This window comes from Schistocerca piceifrons, chromosome 5 (genome assembly GCF_021461385.2).
Source record: "Schistocerca piceifrons isolate TAMUIC-IGC-003096 chromosome 5, iqSchPice1.1, whole genome shotgun sequence".
Classification (NCBI taxonomy): Eukaryota; Metazoa; Arthropoda; class Insecta; order Orthoptera; family Acrididae; genus Schistocerca; species Schistocerca piceifrons.
The window spans coordinates 202,066,934-202,083,203 of NC_060142.1; the positions used below are offsets into that span (position 1 = coordinate 202,066,934).

At 37.8% G+C, this 16,270-nt stretch overlaps 1 protein-coding gene across 2 annotated transcripts in view; it reads right to left on the reverse strand.

The window, feature by feature from the left end:
• The window catches only part of LOC124797912 (TM2 domain-containing protein almondex), a 129,851-nt gene that overhangs the window by 60,262 nt on the left and 53,319 nt on the right, over nucleotides 1-16,270 (reverse strand). For both annotated transcript variants that reach the window (XM_047261042.1, XM_047261041.1), the window contains exon 3: nucleotides 3,605-3,751. In XM_047261042.1, the coding sequence (XP_047116998.1) occupies nucleotides 3,605-3,751 (147 nt within the window). The remainder of the gene's footprint in view (nucleotides 1-3,604; nucleotides 3,752-16,270) is intronic.

Genomic DNA, 16,270 nt, shown 5'->3' on the forward strand with positions numbered 1-16,270 from the left:
ACAAAGAGCAATCAAGCTCTAAGGTTTTGATTAAATTTCAGTCCTTTCTACTGTACTCTACAGGGTTAGGGATATATTACATTGCTGACACTAATTCGTGCAATGGATGGTGACAATAGGCCTCAGTTCTATTTCAATGGCTATGTATAGGCACTGGCCTGGAAGCCCTCTATTCGTTACATGTCCACATTTTCCCGTAAAAATACAACACCACTCAAGCTATCATTAAAGAAAGAAAACAAAATTTTTCTGTCTTGTGCGCACTTTATTATTTCTTCTTTTGACTAAGCATTTCAGCTAGCCTTCGTTATGGTATATGTCATGAAGCAATACGTTAAATCATGAGACATACAATTCTTTGCACATTACAGGATTTTTTTGAGAAATATCCACGGAACACAAATTATTTCAGTAAGTCACAGGACAGTATGTGCTCACAATCACATGGTGGGCAAGAAGTCTCTGTAACCCCTAGTATCGAATGCTAATTGATTTGACTTGTTTTAATGAAGTACTGTACTCACATGTAAAGTGTCCAATATGTCGGAATGTCCCCCATCACACTGTAAACACATTTCCATATGCTCCTCGTTCTTCTTGACATATTTTTCCACATGTCTGGTGTTACAGTGCAAAATGCATTTTCAACAGCACTGCACAGTTCTTTTTTTGTAGTGTAATAATGTGCAGATAAAAGCACCTTAATGGCGTCCCATGATGAGTTATCACGTGTGGTGGGGTCAGGACTTCTTGGTGGCGATTTCAAGGGAGCTGGTGTTGTTGATGAATCACAACCTATCCCTAGTGCTGAAAAATGTCCATTTAGGAACTTGTACACTGCAAGGAGGTGCTCCAACTTGCTGCAATCATATGCATCCTGTGAGGCTCCTTTCCTCAAGCGGAAGTATTAACCATGTTTGTAACATGTGCAAATAAATCACAGTCCCTCCAAAAAAGTATGGTCAACCAGAGTTTGTGATGTAATTGCTGCCCATATCATTAAGTGAGGCATGTTCCTTTCTAACTCGACTGTGTAATGAGGACTCTCTTTGACCCAAGTGACAACATTTCTAGCAAATAAGCTACGATAAATGTCCGTGTGTCCAGTAACTCGTTTACGAACATTGACTCAAAAGGTAGGACCTTACAGTCTTTTTTCATGTCAACTTTCATTGTTGTCCTCAGTATACTGTGTTCCAGAATACTTTTACAAGTCAACTTAATAGAAAACTGTTCAATCAAAGCAGAGACTCTGGCACAGGCTACTTCTCATGTCTTCTTCCTTCCACTCTACAGCCTGTCTTTAACACTGCCAAAAGTAAAAGCACGTCTTTCCCAATCCAGAAGTGTTGCCTTTCATGGATGAGCCTTACTAAATCTTTCCTGGAATGCTCCCATAATCTATCTCATTATCGGCTCTTTGTGTTGTTGTACACCCACACAAATTTATCACTAAGTGCTCCTCAATAATGTAACTATGATTGCTCACATCTGCCACAGATACAAATTAAAACTCAACTGCGACTGCAGAAACATGTAAACATACATGAATTTCAACAGTTAATAAAAAGCAACATACTACCAACCTGCAAACAACATTTAATACAAAACAGGGGTTACTGGGTTATGGGGAGCTCTCATTCACACTGTATATGAGTAATACATGTACCAAGTATGTTATGTCAATATAATGGATATGTATATGTTTGTGTGAGGTGAAGGTGCATACTGGTTGTGATAAAGTAAGTCACAGTATGATATGTGTTCACAATCACAGGGTGTAGAAGAAGGCCCCCCTAACCCCTAGTACAGTTATTAATCAGCTGCCATCAGGTGGCACTCAACACACAATAAAAGTGCATGATTGAAGGCTGGCAAGTGGGCACATGAATAAAATGTAAATGAGGTTAAAAACGTACTTTCCATTTTTGTTAATATGTTAAGTAATCTTTAAAATAACAAATCGATATGGATTAATACATTTGCATCTGTATATCTCTCTTGAGATTTTAACAAACTTTATGTAATACACAATTTGCATAATGTATCGCAACTCGCACTACAATACTGCAGCACCAAATTCAAAGCTGCAGAAAACAATCAGCGACAGAATATAATAAAAAGCAATGACACAACTATAGGAAAATGACTCCAAGGCAACCAGTGTGTAATCCATGTGGAGCTAATAAAAGTAAGGTAGAGATGAAGGGGCTGGTTTGTCAAGCTGTCAAATGCCATAACCAATCATAAAAGATGTCAAAAACCCAATTTTTACTAAAATCATTCTGCCTGTTTATCACTCACTGTGTCTGCCTTTTTCTATGGGAGCTTATCTCAAGTTTTTCCAAATTACTGTGTACAATGTCTTTAGGTGCTACATATAGGATTTTGAAGATTTCTGTAGTAAGGTTGAGACTGTGTTTCTCAGAACTTAAAAGGTTCTTGTTGGACTCTTACATGTGCTTCCTATATCTTGTTGCAAAGTTCAAACCACTTCAGCCTACATAAAATTTACTGCATTCCCTGCATTTGAGTTTTGTCACTACATTTCATTATATTCAGTTGCTGACTGTTTTCTGCTGTTGTTGGGCTCCACAACGTCTCTCATGTTGGTCTGCAGTCTTGCATTTGGTGGTGCATCATTGTTCTGTAAGCAGTTAGACATTATACAAATCATACATTATGTAAAGTTTGTTAAAATCTCGTGAAAGTCATATAGATGCACATGTATTACTCCATATGAATTTTTTGTTTTAATGATTATTTAAAATATTAACTAAAATGAAAGTATATCTTTCGCAAAATTTATATTTTGGTCATGTTTGCACTTATCAATCATCAGTCAAATAGAGTGCCCCATTATTCTGTCTTGAGTACCATCCCGACGGTGGCCGAACAACTGACCTTTTTACCAGTGACTGTATCACCACCAATATGAACCTGCACTTTGTATGAACATGTTCTATTTGACGATATACATTCTACTGATATTTTGAAATTTTTGCTATGTATTACTCATGTACAAATATAGAAATGTACATTATTTATTGTGAGCACTTCTTATTCTGAGATTTACTGAAATAATGTATTTACCATGGATAATTCTCTTCTTGTGAAAAATATTTTGTAATGTGCAAAGATCTGTATATATCATGGTTTTACATTTTGTTCCATGACAGATCTGATGATGACAGCTAGCCTAAACACATAATCAAAATAAGAAATAATTAAGTGCGGCCAAGAAAGAAAAATTTTGTGCTTGTGCATGATTATGGCCACCGACCCACACAACGATGTCCTGTGTGCTATATCATTATAGTCATTCATACCACAAAAGTACATATGTGACATCATATAAAAGGTATCAGACGAAGTAACGCTCCACAAGAACATTGCCACCACTATGTTGTGGGGTATCTTACTTTTTCATAACAATGATTTCATTTAATTACTCACTGTCACTAGAAAGCAAACATAGAATTATATACAAAGTTACAGCAAAACCATATTACAAAAGAATTCTGAAATCAGGGAAGCATTTTAGAAACTTCGTATACAACCAATGCATGAATTCTGTAAATTTAAACATTTTGTAGGAACTTACATTACTGATGCAGTCAACATTTTCTTTTGGCCTGCAGGTAACATTCACTTTCTCTCCATAAATACAGGAATTATAGTCAAATGGTTCACAGTCAATACAAGCTCCACCTAATTTTGTACACTCAACATTGGATGGACAATCTTCTGCCTAGGGAACAGAGATATTAATTAAAAATAAAACTGAATAGCAAGAAATACAATTTATATGTATAAATAAGAAATTAAGATTGAAAACTACACTTTGATAAAATGTAGTCACAAATATTCAAATCAAAATAACTCTAGAAGAAGAAAAAAATATTAAACATGATTAATATTGAGCGTTTAAGAATTGGATTTTACAAAACTGGCAGTAAAAGAAAACATACAAGGAAGACAAGTTGAACACTGGTGGCAAAGACAGCAGGAAAACACTATCATTCACAATTTCATATTAAGAAATGTGTCTTACAAGTAAAACAAGAGCTAGGGTACTGAAGATGTGCATGTGCACATGCACACACAGGGTGATTATGTGATGACGTTAAAAACTTTCAGGGGTGAGGGAGATAGGTAAATCTATCAATTTGATGTAACGGACCTGGTCCGGAAATGACTGAGCTGAAAGTAATGAGTGAAAATCTTTCTCATACCGGTGATAGTGGACCTCTTCTACTGTGAACTCTGCTTTCCAAATTTTGGGAGAAGGTAGTATGGACCAAAGCAACAAAAAATGTGCAATAAATATGGGCTCTAAAGTGCAAACCTTAAGGGGAGGATGTAATGGAAAATGTAAACATTTACTATAAAAAATCGTTACAGCCACATTTATTAAAGTACAAATCTAAAACTTTGCAAGTGTAAAGCAAAAGAGGTATGTTTTTAACATAAAAATATAATAAAATACGCAGGATTAATATTTTGCCAGAAATATAATTTTTAATTTTTTATTGTCTTTTATAAAAAGCCATAACTCAAATTCTAATCATTCAATTAATCTGAGAATTTTAATGTAGTTTCCTGAGAAGGTTATAAGACCACTGAATTGCAGTTATTAATTTATGGTACAAATTGTATCATTAACAGCATTTTTAATTTTTCACATTCTAAATTAACTTTTTTTTCTACATACAATCATTTAAAAATCAGAATGTAATTGCAGGCTCTTGTATTTTGTTGTTCCAGGGAGACAGCAACATGTTGCGAACAGTTCCTGAAAATTTCATTGCATTAGCGCATATACTTTTTGAGAAAAGACTTCTAATAATGTAAAAAATGTAAAACAGAGAAAATGAGGTTCAAAGATTTTCTTCTCATACTTTTACATGTAATAAGCTTACCTCAATTTTAAAATCCTCCATACTGATACTCCTCACCCGCCGGGTTTCTCTTCTCTCCTCTTCGAATCCGCCTGGCGCGTGTTTGCAGGTAAGACACAGTTAGCTTTCTTGACCCTGCTCTCATCGATGGTGTAAAATGCTTTTGTTGTAATCACACCACGATCTATACCAACTCTCTTCAGCATTTCAATTCTGCCATTATTTCCATTATTGTAATATAAAACTACATCATAGATATCTATTTTGAGTACTTCAAGTCCATAGAATGTCCTTTTTGAGGATCTAATCCAAATTAAATTATTGAGGCTTTCATTTGCATTTTATGTCTTTCCATGAAGACACTTCCTCAATAAATCAGGGTTTGCAAGAAACCTGAATGTGGGCTTAATTGCATTCATAACAGGTTCTGGTAATGAGTGTTTATGTGAATACATCTTATTTCTGTTGTGGAACTTACACCAACCGTCTTTCAGACACAGATTGTGCACTGGTGTTTGGTCAGTGGATAGTTTGTGGAAAAAACTGCCCACACAGCACGCCTCATTCCCTCTAAATTGTGTTTGTTTTTCCTGATCTCTCTCCCATAAAATAACTGAAGAGAAAACGTTTCTTTCAGAGTAAGCCTGCCTTTTCCACCTAGTGGTTTTCCATCCTCAAGTACTTCACCTTTCTTCTCTTTTAGCAAGCGATGAAGCTTACCACCTAGCCTCTTTTGGATGAGGCCAACACATTCCACCTTTTCTATTGTCGTATTGTACGGATCTTTATCTGTTACAGTTTGAAGAAAGAGGAGTCCCCATCACCAAAGTAGTTAGTATATCTAACACCATACTGGTCCTCTAGAACACCCTCACAACTGTACTAACTTCCATGAAACCACCCCCCCCCCCCTCCACTTCAGCCACTATAATTTTTACAGCATGCTTTTCTTGCCACTGTTTCTCACTGTCTCCATTGTTGGACATTTTCCTTGTTGCACACTGGTGGCAGTATTTAGACATAATTTCTACATCTAAAGCCTCACCTGAGTCAATACCAATAACAGATGCAACTCCATACAGAGATGCATGACCCCTTAGGTCCCATTTACAGACACTCACAGGTCAGTAACATTTGTAGGAGATTCACTGTCATGAATATCCACCCCAGGATCTATTTCTTTTTGGTTTATTTCCACCAATTTCTCCACTGCTTTCTTCATAGAAACTTGGGCATACAGCATCAGACATTTCTTTATTTATTTTTTCAAACCTTGCACGAAAATCACCACCTTCCCTGCCACGTCCACGGCATCTCTGAGCATATGCTAATTTTTCATGAACATGAAAACTTTATAGCCCGGCAGAGAAGCTCTAAATCAATAACTCTGAATCCAGTAGAATCCATATCAATATCATTCACACACCTGTACAATTCTCCTGGCCCAAGTTTCGATGCTGAAGCTGAGAGTTTACGTTCTTCATTTCGAGCTGCTTCCTCTTTTCTGTTGGTAAACCGATTTCCATGAAACCTCCATTCCCTAAACACAGTTTTTCCACCACCCATTATGCAAAAAGCTTGACTTACACGTAAAGGTCTGTGAATTCAACCTTCCACCTACTAATGTGTGTTAGTATTGTCAAAATGTAAATAAACCAGATGCAAGAAAGTTTTCAGGCAAAGAAAAAGATGTCAGCCAGAGATATAGATGTTAGCCAAAGATATCAAAAGAAAATAGCCTTCACACTGACAAAAATTCCGCTGAAGCAAGTAATGTCGGAAAAGGTGGGTGTGGCCGCCAGTGCAGAGTTTATCAGTTTAACAATTTACAGACATTTCTAAAGCTGCTACCACAATAAAATTCATATACAACATAGATTAAACTGTGTAGATCAAAAAATTAAAATATTTTTGAAAAATCGATTTTTTGGACCAAAATCGATTTTTTGGACCAAAATCGATTACATCCCCCCTTAACATTTTGAGGACCGGCACCTTAGGCACACTCTCGGTATAGTGGACTGGCCATTTTTGGAGTTTTCTTAAATGTCACTGGCATGTTTCTATTTACGAAATCTTGAAACAAAAAACATTATGAAAGAACAGTCTTTAAGGTTTATTTTAAACATTTATTTTAATTATATTGGTTGATGACAAAATTAATAACAACAAACATAAAATGTATGAATTCGGTTTCACAAAAAAATGTGTTTTTAGTTTTGAGTAAATTCACAGGTAATTAATTAGCTTCAGTGTGGAAGATTCTGAAGCATTCTGGCATGCAGAGTGGTACATTGCAGTCTGGACACCACCAGCTGGTTTCCTTCCTACCCGCTTTACCACTAGATTGTTTTGTCTTCTCAGAGTAAACTTTACACACACTAGGTGGACACTCCTTCTTCTCAGTGGCTGGAATTTTTTCTGCAAAGTGTCATCCTAAAAGTCTGTTACTGTGAGCTTGACTTGCAAAATTTGTACCTTTGTGAATCAGTCCTTCACCAATTTGTCGTAGAAAAGTGGTAAAATGGCAGCCCTTTCTTTGAGCAAGAGTCCTCGTTTCCCAGCATAAGACAAATGCATCTGTTGCAGCCATTATAAGCATATGGAAGAACAATTTAGTCCACCACTTCATCTGTTCCCTCCTAAATGCTAGTAAGAAATCATCTGATCACTCCTGTCGACCCCCCGTTTTGTAAATATTATAGCCAAGAATGGCGTCTGGTTTTGATTTTACTTTGACCTTTTATGAACAGATGGGTCAGAGCTGGTCATTTTGTGCACATTGGACAGGCATAGTACATCTCTTGTGTCTTTCCACTTCAAACAAAGCAGATGATTCCTCCTCATTGACACAAGATTCATACCTTTTCAGTGTTTTGGAAACAATTTCATTTGGTAGTTCTTTGCAATTAGTCATGCATGTACCTACTGCTTTCGTTTTATGCTGTCACAGAAAATCGAATACTGCTGGTGAACTATAAAATCTGTACATGTAAACAGTGTGGTCTTTTCCATGTAATCTGCTACCAACTCTCAAATAATGGTATTATGAAGTTGTCTTATGTTCCTTTCCTGGCATATACCTCCAGTGTAAGAACATAACTAGTTTTGGAATCGCACACAGTAAACATCTTGATTCCATACTCATCAGGTTTAGTTTTTACGTAAACCCAAAATGCCACTCTTACATGAAAACCACACATGACTTCATTAATAGTGAGGTTTTCTGATGGGTAAAATGATTTCTGTGATTCTAATAAGAATCCCCCCATGAACCATGGATCCTCCCCCCATGAACCATGGCCCTTGCTGTTGGTGGGGAGGCTTGCGTGCCTCAACGATACAGATAGCCGTACCGTAGGTGCAACCACAACGGAGGGGTATCTGTTGAGAGGCCAGACAAACGTGTGGTTCCTGAAGAGGGACAGCAGCCTTTTCAGTAGTTGCAGGGGCAACAGTCTGGATGATTGACTGATCTGGCCTTGTTACATTAACCAAAACGGCCTTGCTGTTGTGGTACTGCGAACGGCTGAAAGCAAGGGGAAACTACAGCCGTAATTTTTCCCGACGGCATGCAGCTTTACTGTATGGTTAAATGACGATGGCGTCCTCTTGGGTAAAATATTCTGGAGGTAAAATAGTCCCCCATTCGGATCTCCGGGCGGGGACTACTCAAGAGGACGTCGTTATCAGGAGAAAAAAAACTGGCATTCTACGGATCGGAGCGTGGAATGTCAGATCCCTTAATCGGGCAGGTAGGTTAGAAAATTTAAAAAGGGAAATGGATAGGTTAAAGTTAGATATAGTGGGAATTAGTGAAGTTCGGTGGCAGGAGGAACAAGACTTCTGGTCAGGTAAATACAGGGTTATAAATACAAAATCAAATAGGGGTAATGCGGGAGTAGGTTTAATACTGAATAGGAAAATAGGAGTGCGGGTAAGCTACTACAAACAGCATAGTGAACGTATTATAGAGGCCAAGATAGACACGAAGCCCATGTCTACTACAGTAGTACAAGTTTATATGCCAACTAGCTCCGCAGATGATGAAGAAATTGAAGAAATGTATGATGAAATAAAAGAAATTATTCAGGTAGTGAAGGGAGACGAAAATTTAATAGTCATGGGTGACTGGAATTCGACAGTAGGAAAAGGGAGAGAAGGAAACATAGTAGGTGAATATGGATTGGGGCTAAGAAATGAATTTTGCACAGAGCATAACTTAATCATAGCTAACACTTGGTTCAAGAATCATAAAAGAAGGTTGTATACATGGAAGAATCCTGGAGATACTAGAAGGTATCAGATAGATTATATAATGGTAAGACAGAGATTTAGGAACCAGGTCTTAAATTGTAGGACATTTCCAGGGGCAGATGTGGACTCTGACCACAATCTGTTGGTTATGAATTGTAGTTTAAAACTTAAGAAATTGCAAAAAGGTGGGAATTTGAGATGGGACCTGGATAAACTGACTAAACCAGAGATTGTACAGAGTTTCAAGGACAGCATAAGAAAACAATTGACAGGAATGGGAGAAAGAAATACAGTAGAAGACGAATGGGTAGCTCTGAGGGATGAAGCAGTGAAGGCAGCAGAGGATAAAGTAGGTAAAAAGAGGAGGACTAGTAGAAATCCTTGGGTAACAGAAGAAATATTGAATTTAATTGATGAAAGGAGAAAATATAAAAATGCAGTAAATGAAGCAGGCAAAAAGGAATACAAACGTCTCAAAAATGAGATCAATAGGAAGTGCAAAATGGCTAAGCAGGGATGTCTAGAGGACAAATGTAAGGATGTAGAGGCTTATCTCACGAGGGGTAAGATAGATACAGCCTACAGGAAAATTAAAGAGACCTTTGGAGAAAAGAGAGCCACTTGTATGAATATCAAGAGCTCAGATGGAAACCCAGTTCTAAGCAAAGAAGGGAAAGCAGAAAGGTGAAAGGAGTATATAGAGGGTCTATACAAGGGCGATGTACTTGAGGACAATATTATGGAAATGGAAGAGGATGTAGATGAAGATGAAATGGGAGATACGATGCTGCATGAAGAGTTTGACAGTGCACTGAAAGACCTGAGTCGAAACAAGGCCCCGGGAGTAGACAACATTCCATTGGAACTACTGACGGCCTTGGGTGAGCCAGTCCTGACAAAACTCTACCATCTGGTGAGCAAGATGTATGAGACAGGCGAAATACCCTCAGACTTCAAGAAGAATATAATAATTCCTATCCCAAAGAAAGCAGGTGTTGACAGATGTGAAAATTACCGAACTATCAGTTTAATAAGTCACAGCTGCAAAATACTAACGCGAATTCTTTACAGACGAATGGAAAAACTGGTAGAAGCCGACCTTGGCAAAGATCAGTTTGGATTCCATAGAAATATTGGAACACGTGAGGCAATACTGACCTTACTACTTATCTTAGAAAATAGATTAAGGAAAGGCAAACCTACATTTCTAGCATTTGTAGACTTAGAGAAAGCTTTTGACAATGTTGACTGGAATACTCTCTTTCAAATTCTAAAGGTGGCAGGGGTAAAATACAGGGAACGAAAGGCTATTTACAATTTGTACAGAAACCAGATGGCAGTTATAGGAGTCGAGGGGTATGAAAGGGAAGCAGTGGTTGGGAAGGGAGTGAGACAGGGTTTTAGCCTATCCCCGATGTTATTCAATCTGTACATTGAACAAGCAGTAAAGGAAACAAAAGAAAAATTCGGAGTAGGTATTAAAGTCCATGGAGAAGAAATAAAAACTTTGAGGTTCGCCAATGACATTGTAATTATGTCAGAGACAGCAAAGGACTTGGAAGAGCAGTTGAACGGAATGGACAGTATCTTGAAAGGAGGATATAAGATGAACATCAACAAAAAGCAAATCGAGGATAATGGAATGCAGTTGAATTAAGTCGGGTGATGCTGAGGGAATTAGATTAGGAAATGAGACAGTTAAAGTAGTAAAGGAGTTTTGCTATTTGGGGAGCAAAATAACTGATGATGGTCAAAGTAGAGGGGATATAAAATGTAGACTGGCAATGGCAAGGAAAGCGTTTCTGAAAAAGAGAAATTTGTTACCTTCGAGTATAGATTTAAGTGTCAGGAAGTCGTTTCTGAAAGTATTTGTATGGAGTGTAGCCATGTATGGAAGTGAAACATGGACAATAACTAGTTTAGACAAGAAGAGAACAGAAGCTTTCGAAATGTGGTGCTACAGAAGAATGCTGAAGATTAGATGGGCAGATCATGTAACTAATGAGGAGATATTGAATAGGATTGGGGAGAAGAGAAGTTTGTGGCACAACTTGACTAGAAGAAGGGATCAGTTGGTAGGACATGTCCTGAGGGATCACAAATTTAGCATTGGAGGGCAGCGTGGAGGGTAAAAATCGTAGAGAGAGACCAAGAGATGAATACACTAAGCAGATTCAGAAGGATGTAGGTTGCATTAGGTACTGGGAAGTGAAGGAGCTTGCACAGGATAGATTAGCATGGAGAGCTGCATGAAACCAGTCTCAGGACTGAAGACCACAACAACAACAATAAGAAATAATCCAGGATTGGCCTGATTTTATGCATGGGGTCACACTGAGGTTGACTTTTCAGAACGTAAGTTGCATTGTAATTCAAATGCAGGTTTGATAATACTGCCTTGAATCTGTTTCTGGCCATAACAGAAACATGGGAGACCAATAATCTGTCAATTTTGGTTTTTTCACAGTGCACATGTGGACAAATAGGCCAAAAAACAAATACATTTGATGCAGCTTTACTCCCACCCACGAATTACAAAAACTGTGAAGCTTTATCCTAGAAGCTGCTTTGAGTTTGTCATAAAAAGACTCTGCATATCTATCTGTTTTGGATTTTGTGTGTTTCATTATGGAATTGGGGAAAAAAGATCGAAAACACATCGAGAGGAGTGGAATTCTCATGAACAGCTGCCTAGGCTGCGCGTCAGCGAAGTTCCAGCCTAATTCGGCATCAGAGGTTTTTTGCATGGAATTCGTTGCCTCTTTGTTGGAGGTAAAGACAGCTGTGTTGCAGCTGACGCCTGCGTTGTTGAGGATGTACTTTGTTCAGTAAACATGGCTGCACACATGCAAGCTCATCAGATTCCTCTGCAAGATAGACAAGATATACAGAAATAAATTTTCTGCTAACTGAAGCAACTCAAGCAATATAAGTCGTAATAATAATACTGAAGGAAGATTGCACTAGAGAGCTCCTTACCTGTATCTGAATCCTCTTCATTCTCTTCATATTCAGACATTTCTTACTCAAAACCAGAATCGTCCAATTCTTTTTCTAAGGCTTCTAAAATTTCTTTCTTACTCAGAAAATGTGACACATTTGAGAGAAAAATTAACAAGAAACGGCAAGCAGTAACGACGACATTTGAAACTCATGGCTACACCCATGCACAATGGCACAGCGTGTCACGGAATCTACTATGCTTATCTTACAGTTTGTTTTGACACAGTTCTAAAACCAGAACACAGAGGGGAGCAGCAGTCAATGGACACATAGGCAGCATTACCACAGTAGCCTGCCTGCTTCTGGATGGCTAATAAGCTGTGAACGGCACGCAACAGCTGCCCAACCTATACTCAGGTGCGGTCGTTTTGAAGCAATTCTGTGGCCCGACCTACGCTCGGGCTTGGTCACCAAAGTGTTAAGAACTACGAGCATTTGTTCATTAGAAGAGCTGTATTCACAGTAGCAAGGATGAACAAATGCTTAGCTCCTAAGGTATGCACTTCAGAGCTCATATTTACTGAACATTTTTTATTGTTTTGGTCCATACCGCCTCCTCCCAAAATTTGAAAAGCAAAGAGCTTGCAGTATTAAAGGTCCACAGTCAGAGGTATCAGCAGATTTTTGCACATAACTTCCAACTCTGTTGTTTTTGAACCAGGGTCCCTTACCTCAAATTGATAGTTTTACCTCCATCATCCATGAAAGTTTGTAACACCTTCATGGAATCAACCTGTAAATACATATAAATACAAATACTGCTCAACGCATCTTTCATGCAATGTCCAGCAAAAAAATTAAATTTTAAAGCGGAATTTTGCATGCTCATTTGACAGAGGGGGCCCATATCAATACGGTACAATATTTGTTTTAGCTATGGATATTAACAGTGACAGTAACACTCAGAGAATATGAAGTATTCCTGCAGTGACAGCACTGCCCTGGCCTGCACTGACTGCCCTCATCATGTGGCAGTGCTACTCAGTCACAGCTTATCCTTCATGTTGTACTCTCGCTGTTCACAAATACTGATAAAACGAATATCACACTAGACTAATTTGAAACTGCTCAAGCAAAGGGACACATAAAACTCTGGTTTAAAAATGTTCTTGTCTGTGATAGGAAATAAACTAAAACCTTCTGCTGATGTTAGGTGTTGCATGAAAGACGCAATGAACAGTTTTTGTTTGGGCTGACTCCAGCTACACATTGCAAAAATGGAATTGCAAATATCTGCTAAAACATGGGAGAAAATGTGCTAGCCAACTCTTGAGAGGGACACACTGTGTGTGTGTGTGTGTGTGTGTGTGTGTGTGTGTGTGTGTGTGTGTGTGGAGGGGAAGCCGAAGGGGGGGGGGGGCAGAGGGGAGGGAGGTGAAGAGGTGGCAGGGCACATTGACTTGCGACTCTGAGCAATATATTTTTACATACCATTAATTTTTATCCCTTGTCCATTGTCATTTTGCCCATTCCAAACATTTTAGGATCTTCTTGCCATCTTAAGCTGTTGCATATTGCTTTCAATATTCATTCAATTTTTCACTTTGATGTCTGGTAAACAAAGTGTATTTCATCTAACTGCATGGAGTGTATAAACACAGTGTCACAAATTACCTTGTTTGCTAATAGTGAAAAACAAACAATTCCTTGAAAATGCATAGAAAACGAAGAATAATTGAATCATTCATTCACACATCAAATTCTATAAATCCCAACATGGAGGAGTGCCTTCACAGCTATGAAATCTACTAACTCTGATTATTATGGAAATTATTTTTAAATTATTTTGTGTGTGTTAATGCATACTGGGAGAAAACAGCTGATTCAGATTTCAGCAGGAAAAAATGAATCAGTAGTAATTCATTATTGTTGTTGTTGTTCTGATCTTCAGTCCAGAGACTGGTTTGATGCTGCTCTCCATGCTACTCTATCCTATACAAATTATGAGGTGAACCCTCTTCTAACCCACAGATACCGCATATAAAAAGCTGTATTATTCCAGATTAAATTCACTGAACATGCCTCAAAGTAAATGGTGAAACATGTCTACAGTGAGTACAAATATAGACTGCAATAAGGAAGAGGCATTTCAATTTCTAAAATGAGAGAGTACAACATAATTCAACTAAATAATAATTTTGAAGTATTATTTTAAAAGTGTGAACCCACTGGCATGGTAGTAAAGTATCACTTCTGCTCGCTGTACAACAGATTTGGGGAGGTGAGAGACATCTTTGTTTGATGCCCCATCATTTCAAGTCAGTTCTGCCAGGCAGCCTTATGTTATTTTAGATAGTTCCCTGCATTTGTCTAGACAAATACTGGGCTAGTTAACCTCATTCACCTCAGTTACATGATAAACACTTACATATGAAAAATGTATCTACATAGTAACACTAAAAAACACACACACACACACACACACACACACACACACACAGATTTCAACACATGTAAGAACCACCTTTGAGATAATCTCAAGTTACATCATCTGAATTTGTGTGTTTCAATGCTTTAACAAGTTGCAAAGTTTAGAATTCATAAATGCATTTTGTTCATTTGTACTACTTAAATGACAACAAAAAACACTAAAAGGGAGTCTGCTATACCAATAAGACCAGTGAAAACAAAGAAACATAACTATTTCATAAATATACATATGAATGGTAGATACTACATGACCAGAGAGAGAGACTGATGTTCAATATAAGTTCAATGTGTAATACGGTACCTGCTAGGATGAGTCATATTGTGAAGCTACACTAATTAGAGAAATTCAAAGAAAATTAATAAATGACAAATATTCTTTTGTAATAAATGGCAGTATATGCTTAAAAAGCAAGTGATTAAGGCATCAAATGATGACAATAATAATAATAATAATAATAATAATAACCTACATGTTCTGCGTGCAAACTGGTGGAAAAGAGAAATAGAGCTTCAATAAACTTAAATTAAAAAGAGGAATTTACAATGCACCACCAGTTATTAAACTTTTAAAACCACCCAAAATTAAATATTTAATGCCAGAAGTACAAAAAATTAACTTTCAAGTAACTAAATACATACATTTTTAAATTATATCATTTTCAGAAACATACTTTTTTTTATTCGTCACTAAAAATGTTAGCAGTCCTAGCCATGGATGAACTATAAATATAAAGGCTGAACATGTGTGTAAGTGAAAACACTCATAACTTGCATAACATCAGAGTCTTCTGACAGTCAGTTGTCTCAGATAAAGTGAAACCACTTGAGAGAGTTATTAAAAAAACATTCATATGGCTGATGCGACTGCAGAGACTGCTTCAATTCTTTTTGCTTCAGGTAACTGAAAAAGCCGACTGAATGGAAAAACAATTGACTGGCCTATGGGTTGTTAAAACCAGTTAATTGTCTCATCATTACCCATGACCCATTTAAGGGGATCCAACAGTTCTCATCCCAATAGTTTAATCGCTAAGTAAAGTATATAAGCAGAGCAAAGATGAATAGGGAATCATTCTAGTGATGACACAGAAATGGTGAAATTCACTGATATAAGTGACTTTGGCAAAGGGCCTGGTGCCTGGGAACAAGCATCTCGGAAACAGAAAGCTGGTTTGCTGTTCATATGCTATTGTTGTGAGGGTTTAGGGGTGGTGAAATCACAAATAGATGACGAATTGTTGGACATCAATGCATCATCACAGAACACGGAGGTCGGTGGCTTGCCAGCTAAGTAAAGCAGGATAGGCAGTAATCTGTGACATATTTGATGACAGCACAATGCTGGTGCAGGTCCAAGTGCTTCAGAGCACACTGTTCAGTGCATATTGATGCCTACGGGCCTCTGTGGTGGATGACACGTGTTCCTATGTTGACACAACGCCATAGTCAATTACAATTGCAATGGGTATAGGTATAGAGTCTCCTGGATAGGATGATAGATCAATGGAAATGTGTCACCTAGTTGGATGCACCACATTTCTTGTTACACCAAGCTGATGGTCATGTCCGGGCACACTTATCCTCACAAACAGTTGCTTGAACCTTGTACCATGCCATGGATGTAGGCCAGTGGCGGCAGTATTATGGTTTGGGAGGCATCCATATGGTTTTCCATAAGA